The sequence below is a fragment of the Tarenaya hassleriana genome, unplaced genomic scaffold (genome assembly GCF_000463585.1).
Source record: "Tarenaya hassleriana unplaced genomic scaffold, ASM46358v1 Cleome16, whole genome shotgun sequence".
Classification (NCBI taxonomy): domain Eukaryota; kingdom Viridiplantae; phylum Streptophyta; class Magnoliopsida; order Brassicales; family Cleomaceae; genus Tarenaya; species Tarenaya hassleriana.
In genome coordinates this window covers 655189-672174 of record NW_010965019.1, presented here as the reverse complement: position 1 = coordinate 672174, position 16986 = coordinate 655189, and the positions used below count along the sequence as shown (strand labels likewise).

Here is a 16986-nt window from a genome sequence, read left to right as displayed (position 1 = left end):
TCTTTCTCTTCTTCTTCTTCTTCTACAACAACAATCTGGATTGGATTGGATTGTTGCAGGACGTCTTAGAGACAAACACAGCAGAGTTTCAACTGTACAAAGCGCATGCGGACAACTACATATGTTCCTTCATCCCTGGAAGTTCTAGCTTCCAGAACCAATACACACCGGGCGGTCTTCTCTACAAAGCAGGAGAAAGCAACCTCCAATACGTCACGTCCTCCACTTTCCTCCTCCTCGCGTACGCCAAGTACCTCGGCGACAGATCCATCACTTGCGGCACTTCCACTGTCACAGCGTCCCAGATCGTAGCTCAGGCCAGGAAGCAAGTTGACTACATTCTAGGCCGTAATCCCATGAAAATGTCTTACATGGTTGGATTCGGCGACCGATATCCGCAGCATCTGCATCATCGAGCATCTTCTGTCCCCTCCATTCATTCCCACCCTCTTCCCATCGACTGCAACTCCGGGTTTCAGTACCTGTACTCCAACTCCCCTAACCCTAACCTCCTCGTCGGCGCCATTGTTGGAGGTCCTGACAACAGTGACAGGTTCAACGACGATCGCAGCAATTATCAGCAATCTGAACCCGCCACTTACATCAACGCTCCTTTTGTCGGCGTTCTCGCTTTCTTCTCCCACAACAATCTTTCTGATGTAATCAACTTACCTTAAAGCTTCTGAATCTTTATGTGCTGAAACCAACCATTCTTCGTACTCTACTCTGTAATTTACATATTTCCATGAATCAAGATAATCATAGATGATATATTAATTATTACATATATAATATATATATATATATATAGATGTATCAATTCACATCACCTACGTAAACTTTTTTTTTTTTGGTATGAACACCTACGTAAACTTTGTTAGGTCGTCGGCTGCTTTTGTAAATTGTTCCAAAAGGATAGAAGCTCTTTATCAAAACTATAACGTACTTGTAAAGTTTTGCGACTTCTGAAGTATCCCAAAGAAAAAATCAAATGCATTTGCTTAGCTTCCAAGCCATGGGTTTTCACTCCAATTTTCTTCTTCAATGTTGTAAAATTACCTTTTGGCCCACGCTGATGTCCCGACAACATCGCTATTGTCCTTTCGTATTTTAGAAAAGTCTCGAGGCCAGTTTCGTCATTTCGCAAAGCGTTGGAATCAGTCTTCTTCCTTCGCCTCGACTCTTCTCTTGAAAATTTGTTAATTTTCAACCATTTTCGCTCCAGACGAAGAGACAAAGTTGGCTGCTTGGGCCAAGAGATCCATTCTGGTTCAATTTCTGTAATTTCACGATCCAAACCAGAAGGAGTCCAATCGTTCTTGGATCTGAAATTCCTCTTTGGGAATCAAACCCTAGCGAAATCCTCCATGGATCTGCCTCCTCTCTACTTAGCTCTCTTCTTGTTTCTTTCGATTTCTGGAGCCTTCGCCGAGATCCGGTCAACGGAGATCCGATCCGATGATCGACCAATCATCCCATTGGACGAATTCGGGTTCACTCACATGGGTCGACTCGAGCTCAACGTCTCGAAGATCTCGCTCTCGACTGATAACCCTGATCTGGATCTGTCAAAGGTCGGATTCTTCCTCTGCACAAGGGACGCTTGGTTTCACGTGATTCAGCAGCTGGAGGAAAGGGAGGTGACATGCGCTCTCAAGTCGGATCTGGTGAAGCATGTCTTCACCTTCAACAATCTCAAAGGCGACAAGAGCAGCTTCGACACCGTGTTCACCGAGAACGACGCCGATCAGTACTCTTTGGTCTTCGCTAACTGCCTGCAGCAGGTCAAAGTCAGCATGGATGTCAGATCCGCCATGTACAACCTCGAAAAAAAGAGCGGCCGCCGGGATTACCTCTCCGCCGGAAAAACCGGCCTTCCCAAGGTCTATTTCTTCTTCTTTCTGGTATACTTCTTTCTCGCGGGAACTTGGATCTACGTCCTGTATAGGAAACGCCTCACCGTCTTCGCCATCCATTTCTTCATGTTGGGCGTTGTGGTTTTGAAAGCTTTGAACCTGTTGTGTGAGGCTGAGGATAAATCCTACGTCAAGAGAACTGGAAGTGCTCACGGTTGGGATGTGTTGTTCTACATATTCAGTTTCTTAAAGGGAATCACTCTGTTCACTCTGATCGTCTTGATCGGGACGGGATGGTCCTTCTTGAAGCCATACTTGCAGGACAAGGAAAAGAAGGTCTTGATGATTGTTATTCCCCTCCAGGTCGTGGCTAACATTGCCCAGGTGGTTATCGATGAGACCGGGCCGTATGGCCATGACTGGATCACATGGAAACAGATCTTTTTGCTTGTTGATGTCATTTGCTGCTGTGCTGTTCTGTTTCCGATTGTTTGGTCGATCAAAAACTTGCGGGAGGCGGCCAAGACTGACGGGAAGGCTGCTGTTAACTTGATGAAGTTGACTTTGTTTAGGCAATACTACATTGTCGTTATCTGCTATATCTACTTCACCCGTGTCGTTGTCTATGCCTTGGAGACCATTACCTCTTACAAGTACCTCTGGACCAGTGTGGTTGCCGGAGAGGTGGCCACACTTGCGTTCTACATCTTTACGGGCTACAAGTTCAGGCCAGAGGTGCACAACCCTTACTTTGTGGTTGATGACGAGGAGGAAGAGGCTGCAGCAGAGGCCCTGAAGCTCGAAGACGAATTTGAATTGTAAGTCAATGGCTGGAATCTCTGGGACTGGTGAAGATACAAACTTTCTTGAACAAGATTGAGATTGAGATTGAAGCTGGCCGGGTGATCAAATCAAGTCGTATCATCATTCACAAAATGCAGAGACTGTTTTGGTTTTGATTTCTTATGATACTTATATGGACTCCTTTGTATTGGATAGAATGTGTATTACTGCTGGTTGCGCATAACGTTTTAGTATACTCAAGCCTTGCCTTACGTTTGATAATTGGTGGAAGCACAACGCATTGCTATTATGATTAGAGAATTTCTAGTGGTTGATTTTTGTTGTGCCTTTTTCTCCCGCGCGCTGGAACAAGATATTAAGGACCCACTACTCTTGCTTGGGAAACAAGAGCCCTCTTATTTGGGCTTGAACGAGCAAAACACGATATATTATGTTAGAGATATGGAGTTGATGCGCCCTATGATTATACAGCTTTTAAAAAGGACAGCATATGGCTGATGTGAATAAAAGGAACCGTACCGACTAATATTTGTCCTCATCATGAAGTGTCTTGGGATCAAAATCATTCTTAGAGGAAGCATTTCTGCTGCTGGATAGACTCCACTGATCGGAGAAGGCCACAGAAGAAGACGAGCAGGAAGAGGACGAAGGGGCTGCGTTTCCGCAGTTCGCAACGGCTCTGATGCTCTCCATGAGGTCAAGAGTTGTCCCGTCGTGAGAGAGAATGTTCAAAAGCTGCTGTGGGCTGATGGCCAGCTTCACTTTCCACACTCCACTTCTCCCACTCCACTTCCTCTGCTTTTGGGCTCTGTAATAGTTCCTTGACAACACTTCCGTGTAACATCTCTTCAACGCCCTCTGGTTCTTGTTATTATAGTCCAATGACATTCTGTAGGGAGTAATCGCCGGCAAGGTCTCGCTGTTGGATCTGACGTGGCTGCTCCCCCCGACAGTCATCTTGTCCGAATGATCATCAGCTGCTGGCAAGAGATAGTAGGACTGACCAGGGACGAGGTTATGGTCGTGAGAAAAGGGTTGATAGAGAATATGCTCATTATTGGCAGGGAAAATGGAGTGGCCGGGGAACTCGTCGGTGATGTTGCCGGCGGTGACGGGAACGCAGAACTCGAGAACTCCACCGTCGGATTTTATTATTTTAATCACCTCTCCTTCGTCGCCTAACCCTCCGAACAAGCAATTTCCCATATGGTCTCTCTCTGTTTTTATAACTGGTAGGCAATATGTTTCTTGCACATGCATATATAATACGTTGAAAGTACACACACATATACATAGGCTCAAAAGCCGCGCGCATGAAACGAAAGATGGGGAATCTTCCTTACCAAAAAAAAAAAGATGGGGAATCTTTCGCCGATCGTTTTTTTTTTTTTGTTATTTATATTTATATTGCGCATTCCTTTGCATTTTGCTGATGAATAAGCAAATCACTTTCAGTTTTTTTTTTTTTAAATCTCTCTTCGAGTACTTTGGTTACTAAGAATACCTACTTTAACTAGATTCTTTGCGGGTGTGTCTATTGTATCTTTCTTGGCACCCGTCGACAATCAATTTATAAACTACCAATTAATGGTTGGTTTAGAAAAAGTTTGGACTTCGAGTAAATGTAAAATTAACCAATTCTATTCATTTAAGAAAAACAGTTAACAACTCATGTATTGTTAGAATTACATTCGATACACAGACAAAATTCTCTTTGATTTTCTTCCTCTCTCATGATGAATTCTACTGATAAAAAACTCCACAACATAAAACATTCATCTGAGAAAAAAAGATTTGTCCAATCGGTTTACTCTTTAAACTCACACTTAATCTACAATGAGTAATCACTAACCCACAGAAAAACTCTCTTTTAGTATAAATATACTCTTATTCTCTTTAGAGCTTTGCACTTGTTTCTCTTTATATAGGTTCATCTTGTTCGCCTTAGATTTTCACGAATTGATCTGATAATTTTGCCCTTGATTTTCTCTGATTTTGTCTCTATCTTTAAGATCTCATTTCTATCTTTATCTTTTCAAGTATTTGATTTTATCTCTTCAAGTCTTTGTCTCTATCTGAAACTCTACAAACGTATCTCAGATTTTTTCGAATTCTATCTCTCCGGATTTTTCTTCTGAAATCTTTCAAAATTGTTGAAACCATATTATCCAGTTAACAACTAAAACAATTCGTGCAAATAATTGCACTAACATGTTTCTTTTTTTTTGTTTTTTAAGGAAAAGTGGGAGAAAAAGAGAAAGGAAGACGAGTGAGTGGCTTTGTGTTCTTGTTGGTAGTCCAATATTTTACTAAAACGCCAAAAAAAAATGTGAATAAAAAAATGAAATAAAAGGAAAGTGTAATGAAGGGTCCACGCATTGTTGCTTTACTTATCTCGAAGGATCCTAAACTAATAAAGAAAAAAGGGTCAAACTCTCAGTCAACAAGGCAAAGACTACCATCAAGTGCCACTCACTCCTTTTAAGGCTTTTTGCACTTTCTCTTTATTCATAATAATAAACAACAGTTTCGTTGTGACAGTATATTTTTTTTTTAATAAGGGAGGAGTCCTAACTACTATCTTTCGGATGCGTTGTATAGATATATTTTTTGTCCGTGAATAGTCTTTGTATATGGGCTAAATTAGTCCAGAAATTCTCCCTCTTCGCTACTAAAGATCGAACACTTGACCTTGAAGTGTTAACCACCTCAACTCAACCACTAGACCATCTCATGGTGGGTTTTGTGACAATATATTAATCATTGTATCCAATATATTGTCCCCCCAATTTAACACCGTCTATATGTATAAGACTAATATCATAGATTTACTCAATCCCTGTTTTTTTTAAATGTCGATATAGTCATGGTTAATCATTTTGATTTTGCTTGACCGTGTGCAGATTCACACCAAATTTCACAGTTGCTTAATTTGATTAACTTATCCAAAATTCAAAGTAACCACACTTCTAAAAGGGGTTTATGGTGAAAAAAAATGTCCCTATCTCTGCCGAAAGCATCACCATGCAATTCTCTCATATTTTATTCTGACTTACAATTACTAATTGATTTTATAGTTATAATCATATTTTTTTACATTTTTCTGCCAATATTTAACAGAAGGCGTACTTGTCATTGTCATTGAATTAAGCTGACCTGCATTGCTTAACTCATGAACGACGTGAGACACAAGTAACACACTGAACTAATGAAGATCTCTGAATCTCAAAGTTGAATTGTCTGAGAATTCTTCTTCGGAAGTTGTCTTCTTTCTTGGTTCATGAAGAAGGGCAAATGCCATTCCACCATGTCTTTTCACATCTAAAAAAGCCGATGAAGAGTGATGGCTTATTGCACGAACCAAGTGCATATATATATATACACACATCAGAACTCTGGAGAGCGAGACGTTTGAAGGGCACAAGCGAGAGATGCATGCAATTAAACGTCTCCAATTTGAATGCTTAAACTATTTTCATCGAAGCTAGTTTGAGTCCTCACCCTCAGCATCTGCGCGCTGCTTTATTTCTATTTGTATCAATTCCTTATGTTCAATGCCGAATATTCACAACTGTTTCAAAAAAAAGTTAAAAAATTTTGCTACAAAATTTGATATGAAAATCCGAAGCAATTAAGAGAAATTAGGGAGAAAAACATAAACAAATTCCACCGATTTTGTGTGAGGAACCTTCCGAGTCATCTGGAGAGTTCCATGTGTCATGGAAAAAAAATGGTCAAAGCGGATACCGAGTCAATGTTGACTCTTCTCTTGTTTGGAATCATTTACGACCGCCGCTGTCCATATTCAGAGTTAGTTTCCGCTTACGATTTCGATAAGCAAGTGGCCATTAAATGACCTTTTTTTGAGATATTATGAAAGATGTAGGCCCTACTAACACTATATCCACGTTAATTGTCCCGACAAACTCGTGAAGGCCATCTCCATATATTTATTTGACGGAACAACCATTATTCATCCAAGTAAGTTCTATGTACATGTATAGTTATGTATATATCAACATTAAATGTTAATCTTTACCAAAAAAGATTAAATGTTAATTAGGGGCATTCATTATCTAGGCGCGGTGGTTGATTTAATCGATATTCAAAGCAATACAAGGGAAAAAAATCCGTTTCAAATAGAGGTACACATCCGACCCTAGAAATAAGATGAGTTCCCGAATTAAATATTGTGATTGGGGGCATTTAATACGATGTGCACCGCGACGTGGACTGGGTCGGGGGTAGACGTCATGTCGCACCCAAAGGGGCATGCATACTCAGTTAATGCGATGGGCCTTCGTTCGTTTCATTCATGCTTCGGCAGGTTCTTTCGTGTAAATAATTCTGGATTGTGAAAACTGTTTATCAACACACACACACACACACAATATTTCCGGAGAGCGGTGGATTTGAGATAAGAAATTTACTTATCGGAATGGGTGACACATTTTCAAGGGGTCAGAAAAATCTCGGAATATGAAAAGAAAATTCAGCTGCAACGAAAAGTCGATGAATGCAAATATCTTCCGTAGAGACGGAAAGTCTTTGAGAAATAAATAGGTAATGGCCCCCCATGCATGCGTACGCTTGGACTTTGATATTTGTATCCATGTGTGTATATATGAACGGATACCCAAGCGGATGTCACATCTTTCTCGAGATTACGAAATAGAAGTCTGTGGGTTAGATAGAGAAGCCGATGAATGGGGGTTTGTCAAAAGAGGAGCTTTCAGCTGCTTCTGCTGCTGGTGACACTCTTGGCAAAGTTATAATCTGCAGAGGTTGTAATCTCCATCTGTTAGATCTCCTATTTCCTCTATCTGAGTTTTCTTTTTATACTTATATGTGGTCTGATCAATTTCGCCATCTCTCGCATTTTAACTCTTTGACGACCCTTTTTCCATGGGAAACAAGAACTAAAGATCTCCCTTGTATCCAAGGATATTCCCTTGTTTCGTGTGCTCTTCCTTCATTATGCCTCAAAAGTCCACAACTTTTGGATGTTTACTAGAGTCGTTTCCGTGTGGTTGCTTGCAGCTGCTGTGGCATGGGGTCCGGAAGAACCTCTTGTCATACAACAAGTTCAGGTGGATCCTCCCAAGGCACTGGAGGTTAGGGTTAGAATCCTCTTCACTTCAATCTGCCACACCGATCTAAGTGCATGGAAAGGAGAGGTACACGTCCATTTTACCGTTAGATATATGCCCTAGAAAATCTCTGTCTCACTATGTTTTCTTGTTTGGCAGAACGAGGCCCAGCAAGCATACCCTCGCATTCTTGGCCATGAAGCAGCAGGGTAAAAACAATTGAATGCTTTGGTTAATTCTTTGCCCCTTCATTAATGACACCGAGAGATGTATGTGTGTATGTATGTTGTAGGGTAGTGGAGAGTGTAGGGGAAGGTGTAGGGGACATGAAGGCCGGAGACCACGTCATCCCGATATTCAACGGAGAGTGCGGTGAATGCAGAATCTGCAAACGAGGCAAAGCTAATCTCTGTGACAGATTTCAAGTGAATCCAATGAAGAAAGTCATGGCAAGTGACGGGAACACAAGATTCTCCACCAAAGACCACAAACCTATTTACCATTTTCTGAACACTTCAACCTTTTCTGAGTACACTGTCATAGATTCGGCCTGTCTGGTTAAGCTTGATCCTTTCCTCCCTCTTGAAAAGATGAGCCTCCTGAGCTGCGGTGTCTCCACCGGTAATTGAAATTGTTTTTTTTGGGGAAAATGACATTTTCCTACACGAATTTATCAAAATGTGACATTTTTTTACACGAATTTTTAATTTGACAAATGTCTACACTCAATTAACAAATTTCCCAAATACCTACACGAATTATCCAATTTTAGTGCAATTAACTACACAATCTGAAATTATCAATTAATTGCTGACGTGGCATGCCACGTGGCGGCTCACGTGGCATGCCAGGTGAGATTTTTTTTGTCATGTCAGCGCGAATTAAAAAAAATAAAAATAAAAATTTTTATATACACACATACACATATGTAAATATATTTGTATGTATGTATATGTATATGTATATATATTTGTATATATATATATGTTTATATTTGTATTTGTATATATATATATATATATATGAATATACAGATATATATTTATATATTTGTATGTATATAAATTTAATTTTTTTATAAAATTAAAAAATATATATATATGCATACATACAAATATATTTTTATTTTTTATTTTTATTTTTTTAATTCGCGCTGACATGGCCAAAATCCCACGTGGCATGCCATGTGAGCCGCCACGTGGCATGTCACGTCAGCAATTAATTGATAATTTTGGATTGTGTAGTTAATTGCACTAAAATTGGATAATTCGTGTAGGTATTTGGAAAATTTGTTAATTGGGTGTAGACATTTGTCAAATTAAAAATCCGTGTAGGAAAATGTCACATTTTGATAAATTCGTGTAGGAAAATGTCATTTTCCCTTTTTTTTGTTGTTGCGTATATACGTAAGATTATATGGCAAATAATCTGTGGGTATTATGAAGGAGTGGGTGCTGCGTGGAATGTGGCTGATGTACAACATGGATCTACCGTGGCTGTGTTTGGATTGGGCGCTGTTGGACTCGCCGTAAGTTTTTCCCATGGTTTTACTATATAAACTAAGGGGTGGCCAAAATTATCCGGAAATCGGGTATCCGTCCCGACCCGAAGATCAGATATTCGAAAATCGGGTACCCGTTATACTTTGAGATAGAGATCAGGTTTTAAAATATCTAAAATCCGAAATTCGGTTTCGGATTCGGATTTACACTTTTGGATCGGATAATTATCCGCGGGTATCCGAATAATAAAAAATAAATATGATTTATTTAAAATTTTAAAATTAATAAAAATATCTATCAATTATCTTGAATTTTATATTTATATATATATATATAAACTATTATTTTATTATCTAATCATTTTAAATATAAATATTTTTAATTATTTTTATTAATTTTATGAATTATTTGTATAAAATCTATAAATTTATAAATTTTTTTAAAAAAAATAATTAAAAATTTTTGGATTCGTGTATCTGCGGGTATCCGAAAATTATCTAATATATTTTGGATACCCGAAAATTCGGATTCGAGTTCAAATTTTAAAATGTGTTATTTTTCGGGTTCGGATTTGGGTTCGGATACCCTAAAAATTGTGGTTACCTGTCCACCCCTAATATAAACTATTCCATGTTATATTTGCCATAAACGAGACAGGTAGCTGAAGGTGCGAGAGCAAGAGGAGCATCCAAGATCATAGGGATTGATATCAACCCCGAAAAGTTCAAAATGGGTGGGGATCGATATTTCTTCCGAAATTAGCGGGAGACTTGAAAGAGAAATGAAGCTTATCATATGCTTGTGTGTTACAGGCAAAGAGGCAGGGATCACAGAATTCATCAATCCAAAGGACGAGGGCAGGCCTGCCCACCAGGTAATTTTTATATTTAGTGCAGGAGTCCCCTTTCCTAGGGTTGGAAAGAAGAAAGAAACTTGTGATACGTACGTACGTACGCCCGCAGAGGGTGAGGGAGATTACGGAGGGAGGTGTGGACTACAGCTTTGAGTGCGCTGGCAGCGGTGAGGCCCTTCGCGAGGCTTTTCTCTCTACACGTGCTGTAAGTGTAGTTTCAACCTTTCATTATATGTAATAAATGGAAAAAGAAATTAATTAATGGTATGAATAATGAGCGAACAGGGATTAGGGCTGACAGTGCTGCTGGGAGTTCATACAAGCCCAAACCTGCTTCCACTTCATCCCATGGAGCTGTTCGAAGGGCGATCCATCACAGCTTCTGTCTTCGGTGGGTTCAAAGGGAAAACCCAATTGCCTGCATTCATTACAGACTGCATGAATGGGGTTAGTATGCCTCTTTCCTCGCTCTTGAAAATCTACCGACGTATACTACTTAAACCTATTTTATGGATGGCAGGTTGTAAATTTGGACATGTTCATATCGCACCAGCTTCCATTTGAAGAGATTAACAAAGCGTTTCAAATGCTCGACCAAGGCAAGACTCTGCGATGCCTTCTGCATCTCTAATCGCCGTTAGTGCTTCAGCTTTCGTAAATTTGCATCTTCGCCAATGTTATGTAATCATCTCATCTGCCTTTTGTTTTTATTCGAACGCAAGATTTCTAATTAGAACTACTTGTAAGTTAAGATTACTGGGTTTTCAAAAATTGAAGTTATAAAACTTTTTAAAAAAGGAGAGTAATTTTGATTTGATTTTTGGGATGAGCTGGACGTCAATGCCTCTGGGATTTTTGGGTAAGTTGTTGTTCATAAAATAAATCGACGCACATCGGAAATTTAGTTAAACCAAAAAAAAAAAATCTACCGCGGAATTTTGATAACCAGGATGGTTTCTCGTATCTTCGGTCCGACTATATCCATCCTAGATCTACAGCGAAGTTATCCGCTGATTGGGTTGATACACCAAGAAGAGACAATTGTCACGAGTCGGAGTTAGTCTACGGTGATGGAGACACGAGCGAAGAACTGATTTGATCAGTGATACAAGTGGCTGTCTGGAACAAATACGGATGCTTTCTTACACTCTGGTCGTGTAGCTGTGTCACACTGTGTGCTGCCGCACATGTCTATGGAAGAAATAAAAGGTGTCTGCAGGCGTTGCACTTTGGGAAGACATTGAACGTCTCGTTTTCAGCAGCGGGCATGAAATCAACAAAAGCAGCACAGCCTCACGACAAATACAAAATGGTAACAGTGGGCCCAACCGTGGTGGCAAGGTGGTTTGGGTGAGCAACCACAGTTCGAACCCACAATGGGGCTTCGTAGGGATGTGTATATGGTGTGTGGTACGCAACACACGACCGAGGATGCAATTGCCACATGGCGAAATCAATAGTGTGCCGACAAAAGGAGGCCCATTTCCATATATCTTGCCTGCATAGAAATGGTACCATCGACCGACTAAACAATGCCTCGACAGCAAAAGAAAAGAACAACACACCCTGTTAACGTCTAACATACAGATACAGTAAACTTTAATAAAACAAAAACAGGACATGTGTACTGAAATATTCCCGTGACACAACTCACGCTTCTACATTAGTTTAAAGCATTTGCACCAGCGGTGATACTGACAAACTGGGGTTAGACATCAATCGTATAAGACAGATTCAGATGCTTCCAATGTCAAACATAAAAGAAGGGATTATCTGTGGGCTGTGATCAGAGTCTCAATGAACCTCAACCCATCAAACCTCGGCTCAAATTTCTCCGTATGCTGCGAATCATTTGCCAGAAGCTTCCCCCTCTCCGATTCCTGTTTCCTTATTCAATCCCCAAAACATTTCTTAGAACACGATATCATATGGAACAAGATTCAACAGTTCAAACCCCCAGTATCAAACTTACACAAAGCCCAAGAGCATTGAAAGAACTGTATACACTCCTCGACCACACAACACACCATGGCAAGGAAATCTGGTTCACCAGAAAAACGACAATAATCGAATCTAAAACACGATGTCATTGAAAAGGCATTTCCTTTAATATCCGATTCATCTCGGGGATTGACTGAATAACGATTCGATGCAACACTAAAAACCCGTAAACGAATGAAATTGATAAATGCCTAACACTGGGCAAAGCCAAAAAAAAATATAAACTTGATGAAGGGAAACAAAAACACAGATCTGGAAACAAAACCCATAAATCTGACAAAGAGAAAAAGGAAAAACCTTGGGGGAATTAGGAGAAGGAGGAGGAGCCGAGGAAGAAGAAACAGCAACGGTGGACAAGGCGATTACAGAGGCGACAACACCGCCCGAACCCTTCATCTTCTCCGACTGCTTCGTGACGGTGACGGTGACGGCTACTGAGACCGGAGAATTTCCGATGGGCAAATGGACGAAACCCGACGAATCGACGCCGGATCTCGACCACCACTCGTCCTCCCTCCCTCTCTCTCTACGTGCGTGGACGAGCAGCTGCATAAACACCTCTTTTTTATACTTGCAAACAAAAACCATTAAAAATGTTAGCCTAACGACCATTGATTTCGGCAGAAATTAGTTTTTTTATGTGACATAAAAAAAAATTGTATTTTCTTATAAAAAATATGATAAATATCCCAAGTTGATGGTTTTTTTGGAGCGTCAAGGTTTGTCGAAATTATATTCCTCAAAGGCTAATTTTGACCGTTCATTTCGGCGTATGTATTATCTTCTAGATCTTGTAATTGGCAATCTGATGCTTGATTAAACTATGATTTATTAAAAAAAAACATGGGGTTTTTTATTTTTATTTTTCGGTTTTTTTTACCATCACGTATCAGATTTGCTATAAAAAAAAGTGTTCGCGAATGAGATGCTTTTTAAAACTGCGTTTGTCGAGACGGAGAAATCACGTATTTACCAGCAATTAACGGAAGGTTTGGGGTCCGAGACACGTATGCTCGAGACACAGTTAATCCAATCGAATGACGCCACGTGGAATATGAGACTGACGCGTCAACACGTAGGCTTTGGATGTCGGGGCGTTGTGATTCATCTGAATTAATTGTTTAATTGCCTTTTTGTTTATAGAAATCAAGCAAACATGATTGAGGAATATTCGGTGGCAACGATTCCTCATTCATAAATTATAATCACAAATGAGCCTAGATGCTCATTCGGAAAATATACACTACTGTATATATATATAAAACACAGACAAATAGGAGGTTGCATTCATTTTTATTTCCACATCATTTGGTATAACACGAAAGCATACCATTGGTGAGGCCATCATCAGGCTGCTGGGCCCACGATGATCCAATAGAAAGAGGTATGGCCAATTTGTAATTGGGTTAGATATTATAAAAAGCCCATCACCAGCCCTACCCAAAAGCAATACATCTATGCTAGCGTTGGTAGTGATGTGACGACAGGTTTCTTGTGGTTCTGTTTTCCTTCCGTATTTGATTAGAACTGGAAAACCCAACATACGACACGTGTTAATAATCTACACAGTTCATTTTCAAAGCGTCGCGTGAGTGGTAGACGATGAAGACAGCTTCGGGATACAATCATGGAACCGAGTGTCCGTATGCCACTGTCGGAAGAGATAAGCATCACTCTTGAGTTCATTCTCAATGCACGTGTTTGTAAAGTGGGATCATTGGTGTAATCCGCCCCACAAACTCAACTCAACAGTCAACACTATCTATAGAGACACACATCTCATCTTTTAACCTCGCTGAGAGATATTTAAAGCATAATAAAAAAAAGGAATGAGGACCAAACAAAAGTCTCTTTGTTCTTTCCAAGATAGAGCCACCAACAAGCGACAAAAAGCATATGACTTTGCCTTCTCCCTTGCCCCCAATCAATATATATATATATATATAGAGGTTATGTGGAAATTCATTTAACCTTCAATACCAATAAAGAAGATGCATGGATACCAAATTCTCCCCTCGGCCAAGCCGTCCAAAGTGAGAGTCCCCCTTTTCTGGGCAGATAGCTAGAAGAATGGATCTCTAATTCCTTAAAAAAAAAGCAGTGCTGAAAGAAAGAAACTCTATAGTTTAGAAATATGCTCACAGAATAAGTGTGGGTATTGTGAATCTGTAATCGCTGAGTGGACGACCCAGAAAAAAACGAAAGATTAGTGTATGATTTGACTGCCCACTGCACCTAACACAATCATTGTCGAGGTCCCAAATGTAAAATCCATCCAAATCGCATCATAAATATATATATTCCTTTGTGTTTTTTTTTTTCTTTTTTGCTTTTGTAACACGCCTCCATATCAAAACCCTCTCGAGATTAATAAAAAAGCCATCTAAAAGTAGTTGGTATGCCATTGAAAATTATAAAATATACTCAGAGGTACGTATTATTTTCTATTTTGCTGGTTTTTTCCTGGTCACTTGAGATTTTACTTTTCTTTAAATTGGAAATTCTTTACTTTTTTAGGAATTTTACGATTTGTGTTCCTATAACAGGCTCGGATATTACTCCTATATTATATATTTCCTATATTATAGCAGATTGAAATCTATCACGGGATTCATCTCAATATCCTCACCGAGCATATTCCTCTTTTTGTTTTTCCATAAGAGCGTGGCAGAAATCTGTTTTAAGACAGAAAGAGTTCCCAAAAAAAAAAAAGAGTTGCAGGGAGATCCGCCCAAACCCATTGCGGCCAACCTTCGAATTTCTCCTCTCTTCTTCACTGGGTGTCGAAGGTATCTCCTTTTTCCTCCTCCTTTGGATTGATCTTCGTTTTTCTGCTTCATCTCGTGAAGACGTCGCATTGACGTTTCGCTTCCCCCCCCCCCCTTGTTGGCTCGTCGACCCATGATCGTACACTGTCTGACGGCGACAAAGCTCCATACTTCTCGTGATTTCGTGTCTCTCTCAGTCTCTGTGTCGCTGTATTTTCCATTGCGGTGTTCGTGCTTATGCTCAGGGTCGTCTAAACGGCTCCTGCTTTAGATTTTAATTTATTGTCTTTATTTCCAACATATCATAGTGTGATTTAGGTATTATTTCCCCATTATGTCCCTGGACAGATTAGATGATTTTGCGCTGCCTGTTGTTTTAAGCATTGCATATAGAAGCTCTAACGGATGTTTGATAATAGAGATTAATCTCATTCTCTACCTGCAATTCCAGTTCTGTTCTTAGATATCATGTTTTGATTCAGATGATTTGGCTTCTTAGTTCTTGCTGGGATCTTACTTTTGTGAAGCAAGTGCTAGACTTACGAATGACAGTGTTAGACTTTAATATAATGTTTCACAATCTGATCTACAATGGTCGGTCGTCAATGTGCTTGAATCTGCAAGGATACTTTCAGATATTTTCTTTTTGGGTTTTTTTTTTCAGATGAAAGAAGAAAACCATGAACATAAACACATTATGGGAGGGCATAACCAGGGACATGGACATGAACATGAACATGGACACATGGTTGAGATTTGTGGAGACATATCATCTGGTGAGACGAGCCTTGGGGGAATCAAATCGTGTGGAGAAGCGCCATGTGGGTTCTCTGATGCCAAGACGAGTTCTATGGACGCGAAAGAACGGGCAGCCTCTATGAGAAAGCTCTTGATGGCTGTTTTGCTCTGTGCTGTTTTCATGACTGTAGAAGTCGTTGGAGGGATCAAAGCTAACAGTCTTGCGATTCTGACAGACGCAGCTCATCTGTTGTCAGACGTCGCAGCTTTTGCGATATCCCTCTTCTCACTCTGGGCCTCAGGATGGGAGGCCAACCCACGCCAATCTTATGGTTTCTTCAGAATCGAGATTCTTGGCGCTCTTGTTTCTATCCAGATGATATGGCTTCTTGCAGGTATATTAGTTTATGAAGCAATCGCTAGGCTTATCAACGACACCGGTGAAGTTCAGGGCTTTCTCATGTTCATTGTTTCCGCTTTTGGTTTGCTTGTAAACATTGCAATGGCTCTTCTTTTGGGTCATGATCATGGTCACGGTCACGGTCATGATCATGGCCATAGTCACAGCCATGGCCATGGATTGACAATAACAACACATCATCACCATCATCATGACAGTAATTCATCACATGGGCATGATCATCACAGTCACCAAAACACGGATGAACTACGCCTATCTGAATCTCTTCTTGAGAAAGGCCCTGCAGCTGAAAACTGTCAAGGAAATGAGATCAAGCTAGAGAAGCAACGGAACATAAATGTACAGGGAGCATACCTTCACGTGCTTGGAGATTCAATCCAGAGCGTTGGTGTGATGATAGGAGGGGCAATCATATGGTACAAGCCCGAGTGGAAGATCATTGATCTGATATGCACTCTAGTTTTCTCAGTGATCGTGTTGGGAACCACAATCAGAATGCTGAGGAACATTCTAGAGGTGCTGATGGAGTCTACGCCAAGGGAGATAGACGCCACGAGGCTTGAGGAGGGACTGTGCGAGATGAACGAGGTTGTGGCAGTTCACGAGCTTCACATTTGGGCAATCACTGTTGGGAAAGTACTGTTGGCTTGTCATGTTAAGATCAGGCCTGAGGCGGATGCAGATATGGTTCTTGACAAAGTTATAGACTACATCAAGAGGGAGTTCAACATAACTCATGTGACAATTCAGATCGAACGGCAATGAGTTTGGTTTATGAATCTGTGTAACTTGAGAAGGTTTTATTTTACTTGGGATAAACGTTGTCTGCCGGTTTCTTTAATCAATGTCAGTTAAGATTCTCGTCTTTCCTCTCCCTTTTTGGACAACGCTTGAAGAGCATAGTTCCGGTTTCTACGTCAACTCTTGGACAACATAATCTCAATGCCGATGTT

General features: G+C 40.3%; 6 protein-coding genes across 11 annotated transcripts in view; 4 read left to right on the top strand and 2 right to left on the bottom strand.

Annotated features, from left to right (window-relative positions):
• Nucleotides 1–777, top strand: part of LOC104809299 (endoglucanase 1-like) — a 2298-nt gene extending 1521 nt beyond the window's left edge. Inside the window, exon 4 of the mRNA XM_010535239.2 lies at nucleotides 60–777. Coding sequence (XP_010533541.1) covers nucleotides 60–677 — 618 coding nt within the window. The 3' untranslated portion in view covers nucleotides 678–777. The remainder of the gene's footprint in view (nucleotides 1–59) is intronic.
• A 403-nt stretch (nucleotides 778–1180) lies between these two features.
• Nucleotides 1181–2921, top strand: LOC104809297 (protein GPR107). The gene has a single exon (XM_010535236.1). The coding sequence runs from the start codon at nucleotides 1368–1370 to the stop codon at nucleotides 2676–2678; it is 1311 nt and encodes a 436-aa protein (XP_010533538.1). The 5' UTR covers nucleotides 1181–1367; the 3' UTR covers nucleotides 2679–2921.
• On the bottom strand, nucleotides 2863–4058 carry LOC104809298. Its single transcript, XM_010535237.2, has one exon. The coding sequence runs from the start codon at nucleotides 3918–3920 to the stop codon at nucleotides 3183–3185; it is 738 nt and encodes a 245-aa protein (XP_010533539.1). The 5' UTR covers nucleotides 3921–4058; the 3' UTR covers nucleotides 2863–3182.
• A 3223-nt stretch (nucleotides 4059–7281) lies between these two features.
• On the top strand, nucleotides 7282–10922 carry LOC104809295 (alcohol dehydrogenase-like 4). 2 transcript variants are annotated; one of them, XM_010535235.2, is made up of 10 exons: nucleotides 7282–7444; nucleotides 7701–7837; nucleotides 7910–7959; nucleotides 8043–8371; nucleotides 9196–9278; nucleotides 9910–9985; nucleotides 10065–10126; nucleotides 10215–10310; nucleotides 10391–10552; nucleotides 10626–10922. In XM_010535235.2, exons 1-10 carry the CDS (start codon nucleotides 7363–7365, stop codon nucleotides 10734–10736), a joined length of 1188 nt encoding a protein of 395 aa, XP_010533537.1. In that variant the 5' UTR covers nucleotides 7282–7362; the 3' UTR covers nucleotides 10737–10922. The 2 variants fall into 2 exon arrangements, with proteins under 2 accessions (XP_010533537.1, XP_010533536.1); XM_010535234.2 differs by lacking the exon at nucleotides 7282–7444 and adding an exon at nucleotides 7492–7594.
• Nucleotides 10923–11565: 643 nt separating this feature from the next.
• Nucleotides 11566–12774, bottom strand: LOC104809294. Of its 3 annotated transcripts, none has more exons than XM_010535233.2 (3): nucleotides 12404–12774; nucleotides 12078–12146; nucleotides 11566–11992 (listed from the first exon to the last, which is right to left on the bottom strand). In XM_010535233.2, exons 1-3 carry the CDS (start codon nucleotides 12716–12718, stop codon nucleotides 11954–11956), a joined length of 423 nt encoding a protein of 140 aa, XP_010533535.1. In that variant the 5' UTR covers nucleotides 12719–12774; the 3' UTR covers nucleotides 11566–11953. The 3 variants fall into 3 exon arrangements, with proteins under 3 accessions (XP_010533535.1, XP_010533534.1, XP_019057661.1); XM_010535232.2 differs by having other exon boundaries at nucleotides 11566–11985; nucleotides 12404–12763; XM_019202116.1 differs by lacking the exon at nucleotides 12078–12146 and having other exon boundaries at nucleotides 11566–11985; nucleotides 12404–12749.
• A 1664-nt stretch (nucleotides 12775–14438) lies between these two features.
• On the top strand, nucleotides 14439–16898 carry LOC104809293 (metal tolerance protein A2-like). Of its 3 annotated transcripts, XM_010535230.2 has the most exons (3): nucleotides 14439–14536; nucleotides 14768–14895; nucleotides 15539–16898. In XM_010535230.2, the coding sequence occupies exon 3, from the start codon at nucleotides 15539–15541 to the stop codon at nucleotides 16796–16798; it is 1260 nt and encodes a 419-aa protein (XP_010533532.1). In that variant the 5' UTR covers nucleotides 14439–14536; nucleotides 14768–14895; the 3' UTR covers nucleotides 16799–16898. The 3 variants fall into 3 exon arrangements, with proteins under 3 accessions (XP_010533532.1, XP_010533533.1, XP_010533531.1); XM_010535231.2 differs by lacking the exon at nucleotides 14768–14895 and having other exon boundaries at nucleotides 14446–14536; XM_010535229.2 differs by lacking the exon at nucleotides 14439–14536 and having other exon boundaries at nucleotides 14651–14895.
• Nucleotides 16899–16986: the final 88 nt, after the last annotated feature.